The 16,806-nt window shown below is 43.7% G+C and overlaps 2 protein-coding genes and 1 long non-coding RNA gene across 3 annotated transcripts in view; 1 reads left to right on the top strand and 2 right to left on the bottom strand.

The window, feature by feature from the left end:
- The window catches only part of LOC121831612 (prostatic spermine-binding protein-like), a 32,931-nt gene that overhangs the window by 11,245 nt on the left and 4,880 nt on the right, over positions 1-16,806 (bottom strand). The gene's annotated exons all lie outside the window — the stretch shown is intronic.
- LOC143274537 (uncharacterized) overlaps positions 1-16,806 on the top strand; it is a 32,968-nt gene that overhangs the window by 12,438 nt on the left and 3,724 nt on the right. Inside the window, exon 2 of the long non-coding RNA XR_013053176.1 lies at positions 15,736-15,995. This is a non-coding gene — a long non-coding RNA (uncharacterized LOC143274537). The remainder of the gene's footprint in view (positions 1-15,735; positions 15,996-16,806) is intronic.
- The window catches only part of LOC121826426 (prostatic spermine-binding protein-like), a 69,909-nt gene continuing 63,538 nt past the window's right edge, over positions 10,436-16,806 (bottom strand). The window contains exons 3-4 of the mRNA XM_076577983.1: positions 14,243-14,348; positions 10,436-10,847 (exon numbers count right to left, since the gene is read on the bottom strand). Of these exons, the coding sequence (XP_076434098.1) occupies positions 10,571-10,847; positions 14,243-14,348 (383 nt within the window). The 3' untranslated portion in view covers positions 10,436-10,570. The remainder of the gene's footprint in view (positions 10,848-14,242; positions 14,349-16,806) is intronic.

Below are 16,806 nucleotides of genomic sequence, written 5' to 3'. Positions count from 1 at the left end.
AAACACCAGCTACATTACATCCTGGCAGTTTCCCCTCTCTCCACTCCCCTCTGTATGACCTACCACCACCCCTCTGTCCCAGAATCACTCCTCTGTTTCCCTTCAGAAAAGAGCTGACCTCCCAGGGATATCAATGGAATACAGCACAGCAACTTACAACAAGACTAGGAACAAACCCTCATATCAAGGCTGAACAAGGCAACTCAGTAGGAGGAAAAGTGTCCCAAGAGCAGACAAAAGAGCCAGAGACAGCCCCACTCCCACTGCTAGGAGTCCCACAAGAACACCAAGAAGCAGGCTGGGTGGTGGTGGCACACACATTTAATCCCAGCACTCAGGAGTGAAAGAAGGGCAAATCTCTGTGAGTTCGAGGCCAGCCTATGCTACAGGGCTACAGAGTGAGTTCCAGGTCTTGAAAAACCAAAAACCAAAAAACAAAAACTAATTTAAAGAAGAACATACATAAAGAGTGTTGGGGACTATTGGGGTCCAGCCCCTAATAGTCTCCTTTCCAGGGTCCGCGGAAGGATCTATCAACCAGCTGAGAATCTATTCTTTAAGGTCGGTAAATCAGTCTACGCACGCAGAGTTCTTTGGTCCATGCACTTTAATTCCTCTGGCATAACATCCTTTATACACAGCCTCAGTTCTGTTCTCATGTCTAGCTCCTTTCTTGCCTGATTTCTCTATAGTTATCTACTGTCCCCTCTAAGTTCTATCTTAATTCCTTCATCTAGTTCTGTCCCTTCTAGGTTCACATCTATCTAGTTCTTTCCCCTATCAGTTCTGTCCCTTCTAGGTTCACATCTATCTAGTTCTTTCCCCTATTAGCTCCTCTCCCGTTTCCTTCTCTCTCATCTGGCTCTTCCTCATCTTGTTCTTCCCCATCTGGCTCTTCCTCATCTTCCATCTCGTTCCTCTAGTCCTCTCTTTTAGCTCTTCAATTTAGTTCTTCCCCATCTCAGCTCGTTCCTCTCAAGTTCTTACCCATCTAGTTCTTCCATTCTCTTTTCTCTTCTCCCCCTGTGCCCTGGAAGTCCCAGTATATAAAAGGGAGGGTCCGAGCTAAATTGTGTAAAGCTATTACTTAAGGTCCACCTCGCCTAGGCGGTGTCTCCTAGTGGAATTTACCGTAAGTCAGGAGACTTGCATGTGGGCTGTTATTATTGTTAGTCCACCTGGGACTAACAATGGGCGCCCACCTGGGTGGTGTTTCCTGTAGTCCTTGAAAGTGGCTAAGGGAGATAATCTGATTCCAGAGAAAGCCTTTCCCTGAGGCTGTTCTCCAAATTACCTGGAATGTGTATGTCCAGAGAGTGCTCAGTCTACACTGTTAGTCCTTCTTAGGGAAAAGTCAATTGGGAAAGCTATGAAGGCACACATGATTTTCATAACAGAAGACAGCTGATATATAACAAGCCAAGTAACACCAAAAACTCCTTGCGATTTGGCTTCTTCTGGAGGAATTCCATGATCCCTCCAGGTAGTGACTTTGCCATAACCAGCTGAGTTCTTATGATATATTCCTGCGGCCCGCAACAGTTCCCCTTTTTTCATTTAGTTAAAAAAATTTTTTCTAGGACATTGAATATGTAGATAAACTTAAGTTTGGAGATTTCTGAAAAATGATAAGTAATGATTAATTAACATTGATATTTAATCAATATTGTACCTATAATATATATTTATAATCAATACTCTATATTGATGGCAGGCTGAGGATTAGTTTAACTATCTAATAGGTATAGCTGTATATAGTTAGAATATCTCTGTCTCCAAAAGGGAGCAGATGATTAATCATAAAAATCTATCCTTAGCTAGTATGGCATAATATGGTCAAAAGTGTCTGAATACTATGATTGTGACTTATCAAAAAGAAATGGTTAGTTTAGAACATTAACTGTATCTATTAATCTTTGGTTAGTGGTATTAATTTGGTTTACCTGTCTTTTAAGGAGGCATAGTTAAAGAGTCCTGAATACCTATGGGATTAAGGCTGCAGCTGAAGCTTACCTAATTTAAATTTGTAATCAATGCAATATTAAACCACTAGCTATGAGAAAACAGTAGTAAGCTGTGTCAGGGTACACATAGCAAGACTTACATACAGAACAATTGTCATAAGTACATGAGCAGAATATCTGATAGTACATACATTTCAGGATCATGGGCAGAACTCATATAATTAATAACAGAGCATTTTCTATGGGCAGTCCAGCCCCTGGGCTGGAGAGTTCAGTTCATAAACAGGGGTATGTGACAAAGGGGGCTGTAGAAATCTTTCATGGTTGCTTCCTGCGGATATGGGGGTGAAGCTGGGGGTCTTGAGGCCTGGGATGCAGTGGAAACCCAGGAATCGCAGGCTGTTTCAGGCTCTGTGAGACAGGCAGTGTAGCAGAATTTTCTGTCTTGTGGGCTGGAGGGCGTGACGCAGGGTTGGGCTGGACAGCACATCGGTGTGGCCTGGAGGGTGGGATGCAGACCTGCAGCTAGACAGCATGTCCATGGGCCAGAGGATGACAACCTATAACTCTTTAAATGGTTAGAATTTCTGCTGGAAACAAATATGTGTATTAATGGTAGAACATGCAGTCGAAGAGTTTTAAAGATGAGGAGTTTTAAAGAGGAAACTTTTTCTCTTAGGTGTACCTGTGGGATATTAAATGCCTGGTTAGCAGATAAGAGAAGGGGATACCAGGCCAGGGAGAGGGAAGGCTCCTCCCCCACCCAGAGGAGAAAAAGAAATTTTGTAAGTGGGAGATAAGAACTGTAGTTAGGTTGCATTCCTCCCAGTCCTTCTTGGTTTGTGAGCGTTGGCAAATTTTGATCTCCTGAAGCTTATAAGAACCTTCTTAATGGACAAAAGCTTAGATATGTTAGCAATATAACAGTGGTAAATTTTGTCAGACAAAAATATGAATCCTTGGAGTCTCAACAGAATCAGGATAGCCAGAGAATGAAATCTGAAATATGTCATTTATATATCTCTCAAGTCTCATTATCTTTTGACAAAAGTTAATAAAATACATTTAGAAGAGAGTTATTATTTCTAATCATATTTCTATGAGTTTTATATCATTGATGAACAATTCATCAAAAGGATCTGGAATTGTATCAATTTATTTATATTTAACACTCAATATTTAAGAATCTAGAGGTAAATAACAGTCTGTATTCAGTCTGGCAGCTTTAGAGCGCCTTTGTCCTGCAGTGGCCTAGTATGTGGCGTGACCAGGCAATCCAGGATTCGTAAAGGCAGGTCAATGTCCTGTGAAGACATGTAGGCATATCCTCCTCCTGACAGTATGAAAACATCAGGACTTTTTCAAATACCAGTGAGAAGATCACAGAGGCTTAGGTGTAACTTTGTGGCTTGGCCTGGAAGTAATAAGGAATGCCTGTAGTGGGAGATATGAAAAATCTAAGCGCCAATTCTTAAGAGTTCTTGAAGTATAAGTAAGGCTATTGTCTATTTATGAGTTCTAGGCATTCCTAAAATTGAAAAGCAGTAAAAATAAATGGTGTATTACTTATTTCATAACCATAAATCATAAGTAAGCCTCATGGTGAGCTTTCATAGGGAAAGAATTTGTAATTGTTGGACAGACATAAGAAAAGGTGCCATATATCCTGTAGAGTTATTTGCCATTCTATAGACTCATAAGTTTCATAGTTTGACATCATCTGTGCAATAAAATTATTGTAAGATACACACACACACACACACACACACACACACACACACACACACACACACACATAAACAGAACTCTCATTTCCTGTTCTGTATGTCGGCTTTGGCCTCCATCATAGCAGGGTGAGTAGGCAAACTAAAAGTATTTGAAATGCTGACAATCTTTAGGGTGAGGAGGCATGGTAAAGAAGCAATCTTGTACATCTATGGCAATTATTTTTCGGTTTCTGGGGTGGCCGTGTAAGATGGGAAGCCAGGCTGTGAGGTTCCCCTTGGCTTTAATAAATTGTATTTAATTTCTTAAGGTCTTGTAACAGTCTATAAGCCTGATATTCCTAAATAAAAAGATATTGGGGTGATTTAAAGGCTGCTGGGGGGCTTTATATACCCAATATTTATGTTTTCCTCCACCAGACAGGTAGCAATTACAATTCTCTCAGCATTTAAAGGTCATTACTTAACCCAGATAGGAGCATCAGATTTACAAGTAACAGAGTCAACAGTGGACAGTGGCCCCTAGGATAAGTTTTGATACCTTAGGCCATGTCTGTCATGTATGATTTCTGGAATAAAGGGCCCAATTATGCCTTGAGCTTGTTTACTTAAGTTCCTTTAAGTTTAAAACCCATCTAATGCATTTGAGATGATATTAGTTCATAGCAGAGATTAATGATACATCCATTTGTTACAGTATGTCTCTTTCCCATAGCGTGTTAGGTATGGTGGATGACATATGGGCAGAATATGTCATAATTTTATCTGACCATCTTAATATTTTTGAGTTGCTAGCAATAATATCAGGTTGATCTAGGCCTATAAGAGACAAAGGAGTAATACTCATCTTAAGTACCTGGCAAATCTTTTCCTGAAATACAAGAAATATCCATGCTTATGTCTAGCAAGCCAATTATTTTCCCCCTGTATTTTAAGTGTTTAGTTGGTTTGGAATATTTAATTTCCTGAATCCAGAAGGCCATCTTACTGGAATTCACACCAGCAGCCCCCTTAGGCTCTGCCCTGCATGAATCTGAATTGTTTTTGTAGAGGGTTGTACAATAATCTTAATTTCTTTAGTAAAGTCAAGATCAACCTTTACTGGGACATTTTTATACCTTGTACAGCAAAGGAGCTACAGCCTATATTTAGCCTCAGTGTCCCTTCTGGGGAGGTCCAGACTCTTATATTAAGGTATATAAGTCCATTTCTAAAGCTTATATATCTCATACCTCAATAAAAAATTTATCCATAGATCTAACTTAGGCATACATCCTCAGTATCTCTAGGTTATTACTGAGATTTATGTATCATTAATAACATATCTAGATGTTTATGTATTACAATGATCTATCCTAATAACTGGCAATTCATATATCATGTTATTTTTTAACTTTCCTAAACATTTTCTATATCTAGACCTTTATATCACTATAAAAACTTTATATCCAAAAGCATCTATGTATTAAACTTGTCAGGAGAAATAAGTGATTGATTATTAAAAATAGCCAATGTAAAGTGAATTTCTTTTAATAAAGGAATGGTAAAGGGTCATTTTGAAATCTTTTAGGTGAGCTATCTTTTACTTGAAATTGGATAGTAAGGCAAATTGTCTTTAAACCTGGTAAATGGAAATATAATCTAAATTATCTCAAAGCATAGTTTGGACAAAACCCTGGCAATGAGGGGTATGGCAGTTTTGTCCAAAGTGTAAACTTTTTAAATGTTAGGGGATAAGTAATGAATTGATTATATGAAATTTAGCATACGTAGCATGTATATAAATATGATTTTGTATACATTAGAGAATTTGATCATTTATGATGATCAAGTTTTAATTTGTATCCTGAAAATTATCTCTAATAGGTTATAGCTTAAGTACAACTTATCCTTAACAGTTTACAGTTTAGGTCGGCCAATCAATAAGTTTTATTTTTTAATTATCTTTAATTAAAGTAAACTTATTTTTAACAATTTATAAGTTAATTGCCCTTTTTTTTTTTTTTTGTTTTTTCGAGACAGGGTTTCTCGATGTAGCTTTGCGCTTTTCCTGGAACTCGCTTTGGAGACCAGGCTGGCCTCGAACTCACAGAGATCCGCCTGGCTCTGCCTCCCGAGTGCTGGGATTAAAGGCTTGCGCCACCACCGCCCGGCTCAAGTTAGTTGCCCTTATAAGCTTAGAACTTTGGTTTTATACCTGTCAGTTTAGCCTTAAAAATATTAAGTTTTACTGAAATTTTTTTAATATAGAAACAGGAACTCTTATTCAAAACTGTAGTATATGAGGAGTGTAACAATTTAATAAATCCTTTAAGGTGTATCATGAAATGAGATAAGCACAGTAAATTTACAGGCTAAAACAAAGGAGGAGGAATTTTTTTTTCTTTTTTTTGTAGCAGTTGCAGCCTGTTTGTCTAGTCTGTATCAAGCCAGATAGCCACCGGGAATGGCAAGGTGAGGGGAAGGGTGGAGACGACTCAAAGGCCCAAGTGAGCTGAGATGCAGATAGCAGATAGTTAGGTTTAGGATTCCGACCCCCAAACGTCTTCGGGGGTCTGATGAATCCATACAGGTCGTAGTAGGGCGTCCCCTAACCAGGACCTGTTTTTTTTTTTTTTTTTTTTTTGAAATGGGTTAACTAAAGTTCTTGTACTTGGCCAAGATTTTTGTAAATTACTAAGAACTTAAATAGTCAACCCAGAAAAAGGAAAGAGAGAAAAGGACACTTTTTTAGGAGAGTTAGAAGTTGCCATTAGTTTTTAAACCGGCTCAGGCTGTGAGACTTGCACAGTTATTTAAATGAAGGCTGCTGGATCAAGCTTCTAGTTAACAATTAGAAGTTTACAGCTCAAGTTCGCCTTTGGATTTCAATTAATTTTAGCAAGAAAGGCTGTTTGTAGCAGGACGCTGCTGCTAGTATGGCGTACATAGTGAACTTCATAGCTCTAGTTTAAGCTCTCGGGAGGTCTCGTGGTGTGATAATATTGTGTTACCTCCTTGTAAGACCCTGAATGAAGTAACAGCAGGTTTCTCCTTAAAAGGAAGGGGCTAAAATCTCTGACGCTTATCACAGTCTGATGGTAAATTAATTTCATAAGGTTGGCAGCTTTTAGGGGTCTCCTAAATCTTTCCATACATTTGTTAGGAGGCCTTATGGGATTAAGATAGTCTGTTGTTTCCTTATTTAAGCTTATAAACTGACTGGAGCTGACTGAAGTGCCTTTTGTCTTAAGCCTGTGTCCTGTAACTTCTATCAGAAGCTGTTTGTCTTCAGACTCATTCTGACTAATGGGGGGGGGGTGTTCATAGCTACTCACCGCTCCAAACGGGGGGGTCGGTGTCCCCGGGATCTGCAGTATCCTTCGGTAAGGACTGGTTATAGCTGATACTTCGGAGGTCTCCAAAATCGTACCTCCCGGAGAGTTGAGCCTCTAACTGGGCAGCTCTCTGTGAAGCGATACCTCTCTCCCTGGATATGCTTCAGTACCTACTTCCTCTTGGTCCCCTGGTTCGGGCGCCAGTTGTTGGGGACTATTGGGGTCCAGCCCCTAATAGTCTCCTTTCCAGGGTCCGCGGAAGGCTCTATCAACCAGCTGAGAATCTATTCTTTAAGGTCGGTAAATCAGTCTACGCACGCAGAGTTCTTTGGTCCATGCGCTTTAATTCCTCTGGCATAACATCCTTTATACACAGCCTCAGTTCTGTTCTCATGTCTAGCTCCTTTCTTGCCTGATTTCTCTATAGTTATCTACTGTCCCCTCTAAGTTCTATCTTAATTCCTTCATCTAGTTCTGTCCCTTCTAGGTTCACATCTATCTAGTTCTTTCCCCTATCAGTTCTGTCCCTTCTAGGTTCACATCTATCTAGTTCTTTCCCCTATTAGCTCCTCTCCCGTTTCCTTCTCTCTCATCTGGCTCTTCCTCATCTTGTTCTTCCCCATCTGGCTCTTCCTCATCTTCCATCTCGTTCCTCTAGTCCTCTCTTTTAGCTCTTCAATTTAGTTCTTCCCCATCTCAGCTCGTTCCTCTCAAGTTCTTACCCATCTAGTTCTTCCATTCTCTTTTCTCTTCTCCCCCTGTGCCCTGGAAGTCCCGGTATATAAAAGGGAGGGTCCGAGCTAAATTGTGTAAAGCTATTACTTAAGGTCCACCTCGCCTAGGCGGTGTCTCCTAGTGGAATTTACCGTAAGTCAGGAGACTTGCATGTGGGCTGTTATCATTGTTAGTCCACCTGGGACTAACAATGGGCGCCCACCTGGGTGGTGTTTCCTGTAGTCCTTGAAAGTGACTAAGGGAGATAATCTGATTCCAGAGAAAGCCTTTCCCTGAGGCTGTTCTCCAAATTACCTGGAATGTGTATGTCCAGAGAGTGCTCAGTCTACACTGTTAGTCCTTCTTAGGGAAAAGTCAATTGGGAAAGCTATGAAGGCACACATGATTTTCATAACAGAAGACAGCTGATATATAACAAGCCAAGTAACACCAAAAACTCCTTGGGATTTGGCTTCCTCTGGAGGAATTCCATGATCCCTCCAGGTAGTGACTTTGCCATAACCAGCTGAGTTCTTATGATATATTCCTGCGGCCCGCAACAAAAGAGTACCTAGCTCAGACCAAAACAGCATCTGTGACTGTCCCTTCAGTCTCTGGGAGCTCCCACAAGCCCTGCTTAGTTGATTCTGTGGACTGAGTTCTCCTGGTGTCCTAACACCCTCTGGCTTCTACAATCCTTCCTCCCCCTCCAAGGGGTTCATAAATGGCCAAAAAACACTCGAAGAATTGTTCAGCATTCTAATCTATCACAGAAATTCAGATCAAAACTACTTTGTTATTCCGTCTTATATCTGTTAGAATCGCTAAAATCGAAATTACAAGTGACTGCCCATGCTGGAGAAGATGTGGAACAAGGGGAATACTTTGTAATTGCTGGCATGAGTACAATCTTCACAGCCACTGTGGAAATCAATATGGTGGCTTCTCAGAAAATTGGGAATTGATCTACCTCAAGACCCAGCTCTGCCACTCCTGGGCATATACCCAGAGGACCCTCCATCCTACCACAAGAACACTTGCTCAGCTATGTTGATTGTGGCTGATTAATACCATCCAGACATTGGAAACAACCTAGATGTGCCTCAACCAAAGAATGGATAAAGAAAATGTGGCACATTATACAATGGAGTTGTACTCAGCAGTTCAAAAGAAAAAAAAAGACATCATGAAATTTGCAGGCATATGGATGGAACTAGAAAAAAATCATCCGGAATGAGGTAACCCAGAACCAGAAAGAAAAACATGGTATACACTCAATTATAAGTAGATATTAGCTATAAAGTAAAGGATACCCATGGCAAAATCCACAGACACAGAGAGGCTAAGTTACAATAAGGGCTCAAGGGGGGATTCGAGGATCTCCCTGGGAGGGGGAAATAGAATAGACTTTGCAGGTGGACTGGGGGCTTGTGGGGATGAAGAGAGGAGGGTCAAGCCAGGGGTGGGGTGGAGGGAGAGAGTACACAGAGAGAAGACTGGAATTGGGAGGGGGAGTCTATGGAATATGGAATATGGAAACCTAGTGCAGTGGAAACTCCCTGGAGTCTATGAGGGTGACCCTAGCAAAGACTCCTAATAATGGGGGATATGAACCTGAACAGGTCATCTTCTGTAGTCAGGCAAGTCTTTCAGTGGGGAGACTGGGACACCAACCCAGCCACAAGGCCTTTGTCCTGCCTGTAAGGACAATGGTTCTTAAAGTCCTCCAATCTTTGGAAACTCCTGTCCTCTTCTCCCATAGGCTAGGACTTGGCCCATCCCCAATTTCCTGTCCTACTGGTTTAAGAAACAGAGCCTTATCTGATGAATAATTTGGGGCTTGAGATGGACCCTTAAATGGCCCTGTGTACAGACACATAGCAGACAGCCTGGATCTCTCCTGCTCTGGGCTAGGGAGAGAGGGGCTCAGTACCTCCTGCTGGTCTGAAACTGATGAACTCTGAGAGCACCACATATGAAAATGAGTGGTAACAACTTACTACTTACACAGGCAGCCTAGCTTTGTGAGGGAGGATAGTGCCCAGGACAGGACAAGGGAAGGGAAGAGGTGGCTGGAGATTGGGATGTCTGGAGAGGAACAGGAGACAGTGGCACCTGCTCAAATACAGTTACAGGGGACCACTGCAAAGCCAGGCCCCACCAGCTTGGTCAACACACATCGAGCTCTTCCTGCAGGCCCCGAGGTGCTTTGAGACAGGCAGTGGCTGGATGCTGGCCTCATTCTGGGGCCCTCAGGCCTGCTGAGTTGACCTAGGGTCTTTCTGTGTGAACCCTGACTCAGTTCAAGGGTGCAGGTCCAAAAAGTGGGGAGGTACAGGAGGCTCTGGGGGGCCTCAAACCATCCCATCTGGTGACAAGAACCACTCAGGCTCATATGGATGCACGAAGTTTATTGGACACAGAGATACAGGGTCTTTTGGGCTTTGCCTCCTCCAGCCCATGGTCACCTGGGACACTGGTCCCTCCAGGTGGGTGAGCTTGGCTGAGAAGGGGTCATACAATGTGGGGATATGGGACTGAGATCTGAGCTCACTACTACTTTTTCTCATCTTTCCACTCCTCAAAATTGTTATGAACATCATCGCCATCTTCTTCTTCTTCTTCTTCTTCTTCTTCTTCTTCTTCTTCTTCTTCTTCTTCTTCTTCTTCTTCTTCTTCTTCTCCTCCTCCTCCTCCTCCTCCTCCTCCTCCTCCTCCTCCTCCTCCTCCTCCTCCTTCTTCTTCTTCTTCATCCTTTTTTTGTCTTTGCTATCTTCCTTCCCTTTGGCACTGCCAGGGATGGGCACTGGTTCTCCAGGACGCATCAGTGTGTTATCGTTCCATTTAAAGCCTATCCCTTGGAGGCAGATGTGTGAGTATACACCATTGATAGTCTGTAGATATTTGTCTGGACCTCCACTCTCTGCAATTGGTCATTCTTTTTTTTTTTTTTACCAAAGGAAAACTCAGTCCCCTTGTTGGTAATAAATGTCAGAGAGTTCATGCAGAGTCCCACACTACCAAGAACCTTTATTACATACTTGTCATCATTCATCAGAAACTCTTCAAAATGGCTTGATCGGCCTCCTTCAATATCACTCCATTGATTTTGAAACTGCAGCTGGATGCTGGAGAGAAATCAAGTCAGTACAACCTCAAGTATTCTTGTTCTTACTCATAACTGTACCCTGTCCTGGTTCCTGGTTCACAGTCCAGTCACCAGAAACGCCCAGCTCTGATATGGCAGCCTGAGGCCTTTCTCCTTCTGCCTCTTCCACATACATTACTTCTCATTGGTCTTCATAGGGCCTGGCTCAAGTCATGCTACTGTGCCTGGGTGGCTAGATCTACCACTGCAGGACATTCTGAGCCTGAATCCTTTGCAGGTCTGCCCAAGTCACAATTTCCCATCTGGAGCCTCCTCCTCTGTCTGACCCAAATGAGGCAGCATCCACAATGAGACTCCTCTGCTCAGGTCAGCAGACCTTACAGGCAGAGACCAGGGAGACAGGGTCATCTCTCCTAGTGTTGGCAGGAGGGAACAGGAGAGCCCTGGGAGCTGTCTACAGAGCAAAGAAGTTTTCTAAATTATTGCTAATGTGAACTTCCTTCTCTTGCAATATAAAATACATACCAAATCACACCACAGGTTAACACTCAGGAAGAATATCCAATTCAACTAGAAATTCAGAAAATCATGAGTAATTTCCATTGTAAGCAGATTTTGTGTTGCATGGTTTATTTGCCTATTTCTGACATTGATTTATTATTTATTTTGTTTCTCTCTCTCTCTCTCTCTCTCTCTCTCTCTCTCTCTCTCTCTCTCTCTCTCTCTCTCTCTCTCTCTCTGTGTGTGTGTGTCCCTCCATGCAGGCTCACATGTGCCAAGGCCTTCGTGCAGGTGAGAGGAGAACCATTGGGATGTTGTTTTCTCCTTCCACTGTGTGGGTTCCATGGTTCAAACTCAGGTCAGATTTGCCAGCAAGCACCTTTCCCTGCCAGTGCCACCTTGCCAGCTTTTACTTCTTTAGTGGTACTGGAGACCGAACCTAGGGTCACACATGTTCTAGGCCAGCCACTAAGCTATAGTACCATTTCCCCCAGCCATTCTTTCTTTCTTTTTTCTTGATTTGAAACAGGATCACACTCTGTGGCCAGGATTTGTTGAACTTCTTTCATGGTGGAAATCCTCCTGCCTCAGCCTCCTGAGTTATGACATTATTGACATGATCCACCTAGCTGGCCTCCAACCCTCTGTCTGCTTTTTATTATGAGACAGGGTTTACTAAGTTGTCCAGGTTGACACTGAGGGGCTCTGTAGCACAATTTGGCCTCACATTTGATATTCTTTAGCATCGGCATCCTGGGTAACTGAGATTATAGGATTGTACCACCAGGCCAGCCTCCAATATTGCATTAAAAGCATAGCCATAGACTCTCCACCAGTTGTGACAATGTGGATAGAGTAGTCTAAGCTTAACACCAGCCTGGGATCCGAATGAAACCCTGTCTCATAAAATTAATGGCTAAGACAAAACACAGTGGTATGTCTTGATTTCAACCTCCAATGCCACAAAAGTGGTAGGAATAACCATGTTGTCTGTTCTGAATTGTTTGTGTAGGCCATGTATACATGTCTGTTTACCTGTGTTGTGGAGGTCAAAGTTAGTTGTTGGATATATTCCCTGATCACTGTCCGTGTGTGTGTGTGTGTTGTGTGTGTGTGTGTGTGTGTGTGTGTGTGTGTGTGTGTGTGTGTGTTGTGGTGGTGGTGTGTGTGAAGTGGTGGTGTGTGGGTTGTGTGGTGGTGTGTGTGAAGTGGTGGTGTGTGGGTTGTGTGGTGGTGTGTGTGCTGTGGTGGTGGTGTGTGTGTTGTGGTGGTGGTGTGTGGGTTGTGGTGGGGTGTGTGGTCTGGTGGTGTGTGTGGTGTGGTGATGGTGTGGTGTGTGGAGGTGGTGGTGGTGGTGGTGGTGGTGGTGTGTGTGTGTGTGTGTGTGTGTGTGTGTCTGTCTGTCTGTCTGTCTGTCTGTCTGTCTGTGATGCATGTTTTGAGCATGCAGTGGCTTAGCAGGGCACTGACTATCTTTCTCTCTGGCTATCTGCCTTACTGCTTGGAGACAAGGTCTCTCACTGAACCCAAGTTCAGTGTTGCAGCTAGACTGGCTGCCCAAGAGCTCCTGAGATGTTCCTGTTGCTGCCCTAGTGCTTAACTCACAGTCCCCTCCATCTTGCCAGGCTATCCTTCCTTTTACACGGATCCTGGGGATCCAACTCAGGTCTTCGTGTTGGCAGAGCAAATGTTCTTTCTTACTTTCTCTGCCATTTTTCCAGGTATGCCACCTTATTTTTTCTAGGCAGAGTCTCCAAGTGACCCTGGAATTGCTTTTTGGGTAAGACTCTGGCCAGCCAAGTCAGCAGGATCTCCCTGTCTCTGCTCCCACAGCTTGAGGTTTACAGACTTGTGCTGCAGTTCTCAGCTTTCACACAGGTCCTGGGGACCCAAACTTCAGACCTCGTACTTGAACAGCAAACATTTTTTCAGCTCAGCCTTCTCCCTGTCTCCCAACTTCGAATGTTTAAATGATGGAGACGAACTAAATAATACACAGGAGACACAGTAAAAGAACATCCATTGATCATCTGTGCTGTGGGATGTCTTTCCGCATGCTGTGATTATGTGTTGCTACCATTGGTTAATAAAGAGACTGCTTTGGCCTGTGGTAAGACAGGTAATAGCCAGGCAGGAAATCCAAGCTGAAAAACAGGGAGAAGAAAGTGAGGGGAGATGCTCCAAGCCGCCAAGGGCCTAAGAATTACCAGAACATACTAAAGACACGAGACTCAAGGCTATACATAGATGAACAGAAATAGATTGATTTAAGATTTAATGGCTATCTAGCAATAAACCTTAGCCATAGACCAAACAGTTTGTAAATAATATTAAGCCTCTGAATGATGATTATAATTACAGCTCCTGTAGGACCGGGCAGAACTGAGAAACTTCCATCCATACATCTGAAATTCTATTAACCTTGGGGACTGTGCTTGCATTTAACAAACTTGGCATCAGTAGCACAAGGCATTTGAGGCACTCTAGGTGCACAGCAGACCTCATGAGGAAGAAGCTGGTGAGGACAGTCAAGCTCTGGCCTGTCCCTAGGGAATGGCTGGCCTTTCTAGAGCAGAGCAAAGGTCCAGAGTAAGAGAGTGAACCTCACTCATTTCATGTCCTGTAAAGGCAGGGACGTTTCTCAGACCATGTAAGCAGTTCCTGTGACTGCCAAGGAGGACTAGGAACACCAGAACTATGTGGAGGAGGGACCCTTCAGCCTCTATGATCCTTTCTGAATCACAAAGTCGGACGTACATCTCCACCTGACTTTCTGAGGATTGTCTAGTCCTACCTGAGCCTAGGCATTCCAGCTCTGAGTGGGCTAGCTCAGGTGAGGGTTCTAGACAAGCCACAGGAGCAGGCACAGCTGGGGAGTACTACAGGAAGCCAAAGAGGCAGAACCCTACTCACCCCTTGAGGCTTCTGGTCGCTGTATAGAAGATCCGGATGGACTTGATTTCCCCCTTCCCTTCATCAACAATGTAGAAATAGGTGCCGATATTATTGGCCAGTACATCTGGGGAAAGTGAGGCAAAAAACACTCAGGGCCACTCTCACACTCGAGCCCCTTATGCCTAGGACAGGACACAGGAGGTGAAGGCCACAAAGGAGGCTCAGATACTCACTCTGGGCTCTGCAGGTGGCACCAACAAGGAGAGCCAAGGTCAGCAACAGCAGCATGGCTCCTGAGGGTTTGGGGCACAAGACTTCAAAAAGGCTCTGAGGAAAAGACACCAGATTTGGGATAACAACACACCAGATTGAGACAAGGGAACATTTGGGAACCCTCTTTTTCCACAGTCTCTGAAGGCTTCAGAAGGGCCCTGGGAGGGTTTCACCCACATGCCCACACTGCAAACCCCCAATGTCATGGTGCTTCCATTCCAACTCATCTCTTAGCAAGAGATCTCATGATGTCATATCACACTGGGCTCCACAAAGTCTAAAGCTACTCCTAAAGAAACCCCACATTGCAAACCCCTCTATCTCTCCCTCATGGTTCAGTCTCTATCTGGCTCAACACATCCTCTGTTTCCCCTCAGGCCTCTCCTGCTCCACCTCCTTCCTTACCTGTGCTGTGTGGTCTGAGGCCCTTGGGTGGTTCCTTTATACCCTGACACCACTTAACTATAGTACCTGTGGGACCTCCACAGTCCCGCCCTTCGCAGGGTTTCCTGCAAGAATATGGTATATATCCGGGACATCCTGGGACTCTATTTGTGTTCCTCATCTCTGCTTTTGAACAAATGAACCTCACAGTCCATGCTGTCCTCTGCAATTCTGTTGAATCCCACTAGGCCACAGCGGTTTCAGAACTGAAAGAGGGAGAATGTGGTCACACTGTTGATTTCTATAAATCCAGACCAAGCAGGTTCCTACAGCCAAGAAATATGATTGTCCCCAGTACATGAGATGTGCAGAGTCCTGTGCATGTGTGAGGGGAAATCAGATGCATCCTGCTCATGGCTTGTCAGGGAAAAAGTGTCCAGGTCTGTACAGGCAGAATGTGCCACATAGTTCGCACCTCTCTTCCTTTTATGGCTTGTTACCTGAGATCTTTCAGAGTTTTCACTTAAAACACCTGTGTCATGCATATCCATTCCAGACACTGCTCATAGCAGCTCCCACCAACTGAGCAGACAGAGTTCTCAACATAGCCCTCAGTCCTCCAGGCAGTCCTGAGGCCTCACTACAGTGCCCATTTATAACCCAAGAAAAGGAGGTACCAAGTGGTTTAGCCCTGGTGTGTCAGCCTCTCCTTGGGACCCACAGATTCTTTCTGCCTCCACCCCTCTGGGACACATGCCTTATCCTCTAGTTCCCAGGAAGTCTGGTCCAGGTGGACAGTTGTATCAGGTGGCCAACTCTACCCTAGCACTCATCCTTTCTTGAATCTTTTGCAGGGTCTGTCCAGCTCACCGTTTCCCATCTGGGGCCTCTTCCCCTTTCACTCCGAGGAGTCAGCAGCCACATTGAGACCCCTCTGCTCAGGCAAATTGACCAGAGATGGACCTTGACCTCAGTGGGCGTTCTCTGTGTCCAGCAAGACAGAACCTACTCTACTGGTGTTGTCCAGTGGAAGTCGGAGTTCCCTGGCAGCTGTTGTACTAAGCAAAGAGGAGAAGTCCCCTCTCCACATCTTCTAGACTATTCTTAACCCCAGGTTTGTTGTTCTGACTTGCTAAGTTGCATCCCAAATTGGCCAGCCTCCAAGGAAATGTAGAAAGGATAGCCAATTCAATTTGAGTTTTAGATAACCAATGCATAATATTTTTGTGGAAGTATAACCCAAGCATTTACCTATTTATTTACTTGTTGCACATTGTTTATTGAATGGGGAGTACCTTGTGCCATGGCATGCCTGCATAGGTCAGAGAACATTTTGTTGAAGTCATTTCTCTCTTTCCTTGGGTAAGCTCAGGGACCAACCTCAGACTGCCAAGCTTGGCAGCAAGACCCTTATCTGCAGAGCCATTCCAGGCCATCAACTACTTATTTTGAAGTTCAGAGAGTTGAATGGAGCCTGACATAGGTTATTTGTCTGTCTGTCTGTCTTTCAAACTGTCTTTCATTGTCTTTCAGTCTATCTGTCTATCTATCTATCTATCTATCTATCTATCTATCTATCTATCTATCTATCTATCATCTATCTATCTACCTACCTATCTATGTACCTACTTAACTTGTTTTTTAAACAGGATCTCACAGATTGAGGTTAAACAGATTGGCCTTGAACTTCTTCATGGTAGAAACCTTCCTGCCTCAGCCTCCTGAGGGCTGACATTATGGGCATGAGCCTCCATGCCAGGACAACCCACTTTTGGCTTTATATTTTGAGAAAAGAGTTCCACTAAGTTGTTCAAGTTGACCTTGAAGTGACTCTGTAGCCAGATTGGTCTGGATTTGTGATCCTCCTGTGCCAACCTCCTGGGATTACAGGACTGCACCACAAACCAGGCTCCAAACATTCCATT

Source organism: Peromyscus maniculatus, chromosome 8 (genome assembly GCF_049852395.1).
Source record: "Peromyscus maniculatus bairdii isolate BWxNUB_F1_BW_parent chromosome 8, HU_Pman_BW_mat_3.1, whole genome shotgun sequence".
NCBI classification, from domain to species: Eukaryota; Metazoa; Chordata; class Mammalia; order Rodentia; family Cricetidae; genus Peromyscus; species Peromyscus maniculatus.
Note: the sequence above shows the minus strand (reverse complement) of the source record. Positions and strands in the feature narration are given on the sequence as shown.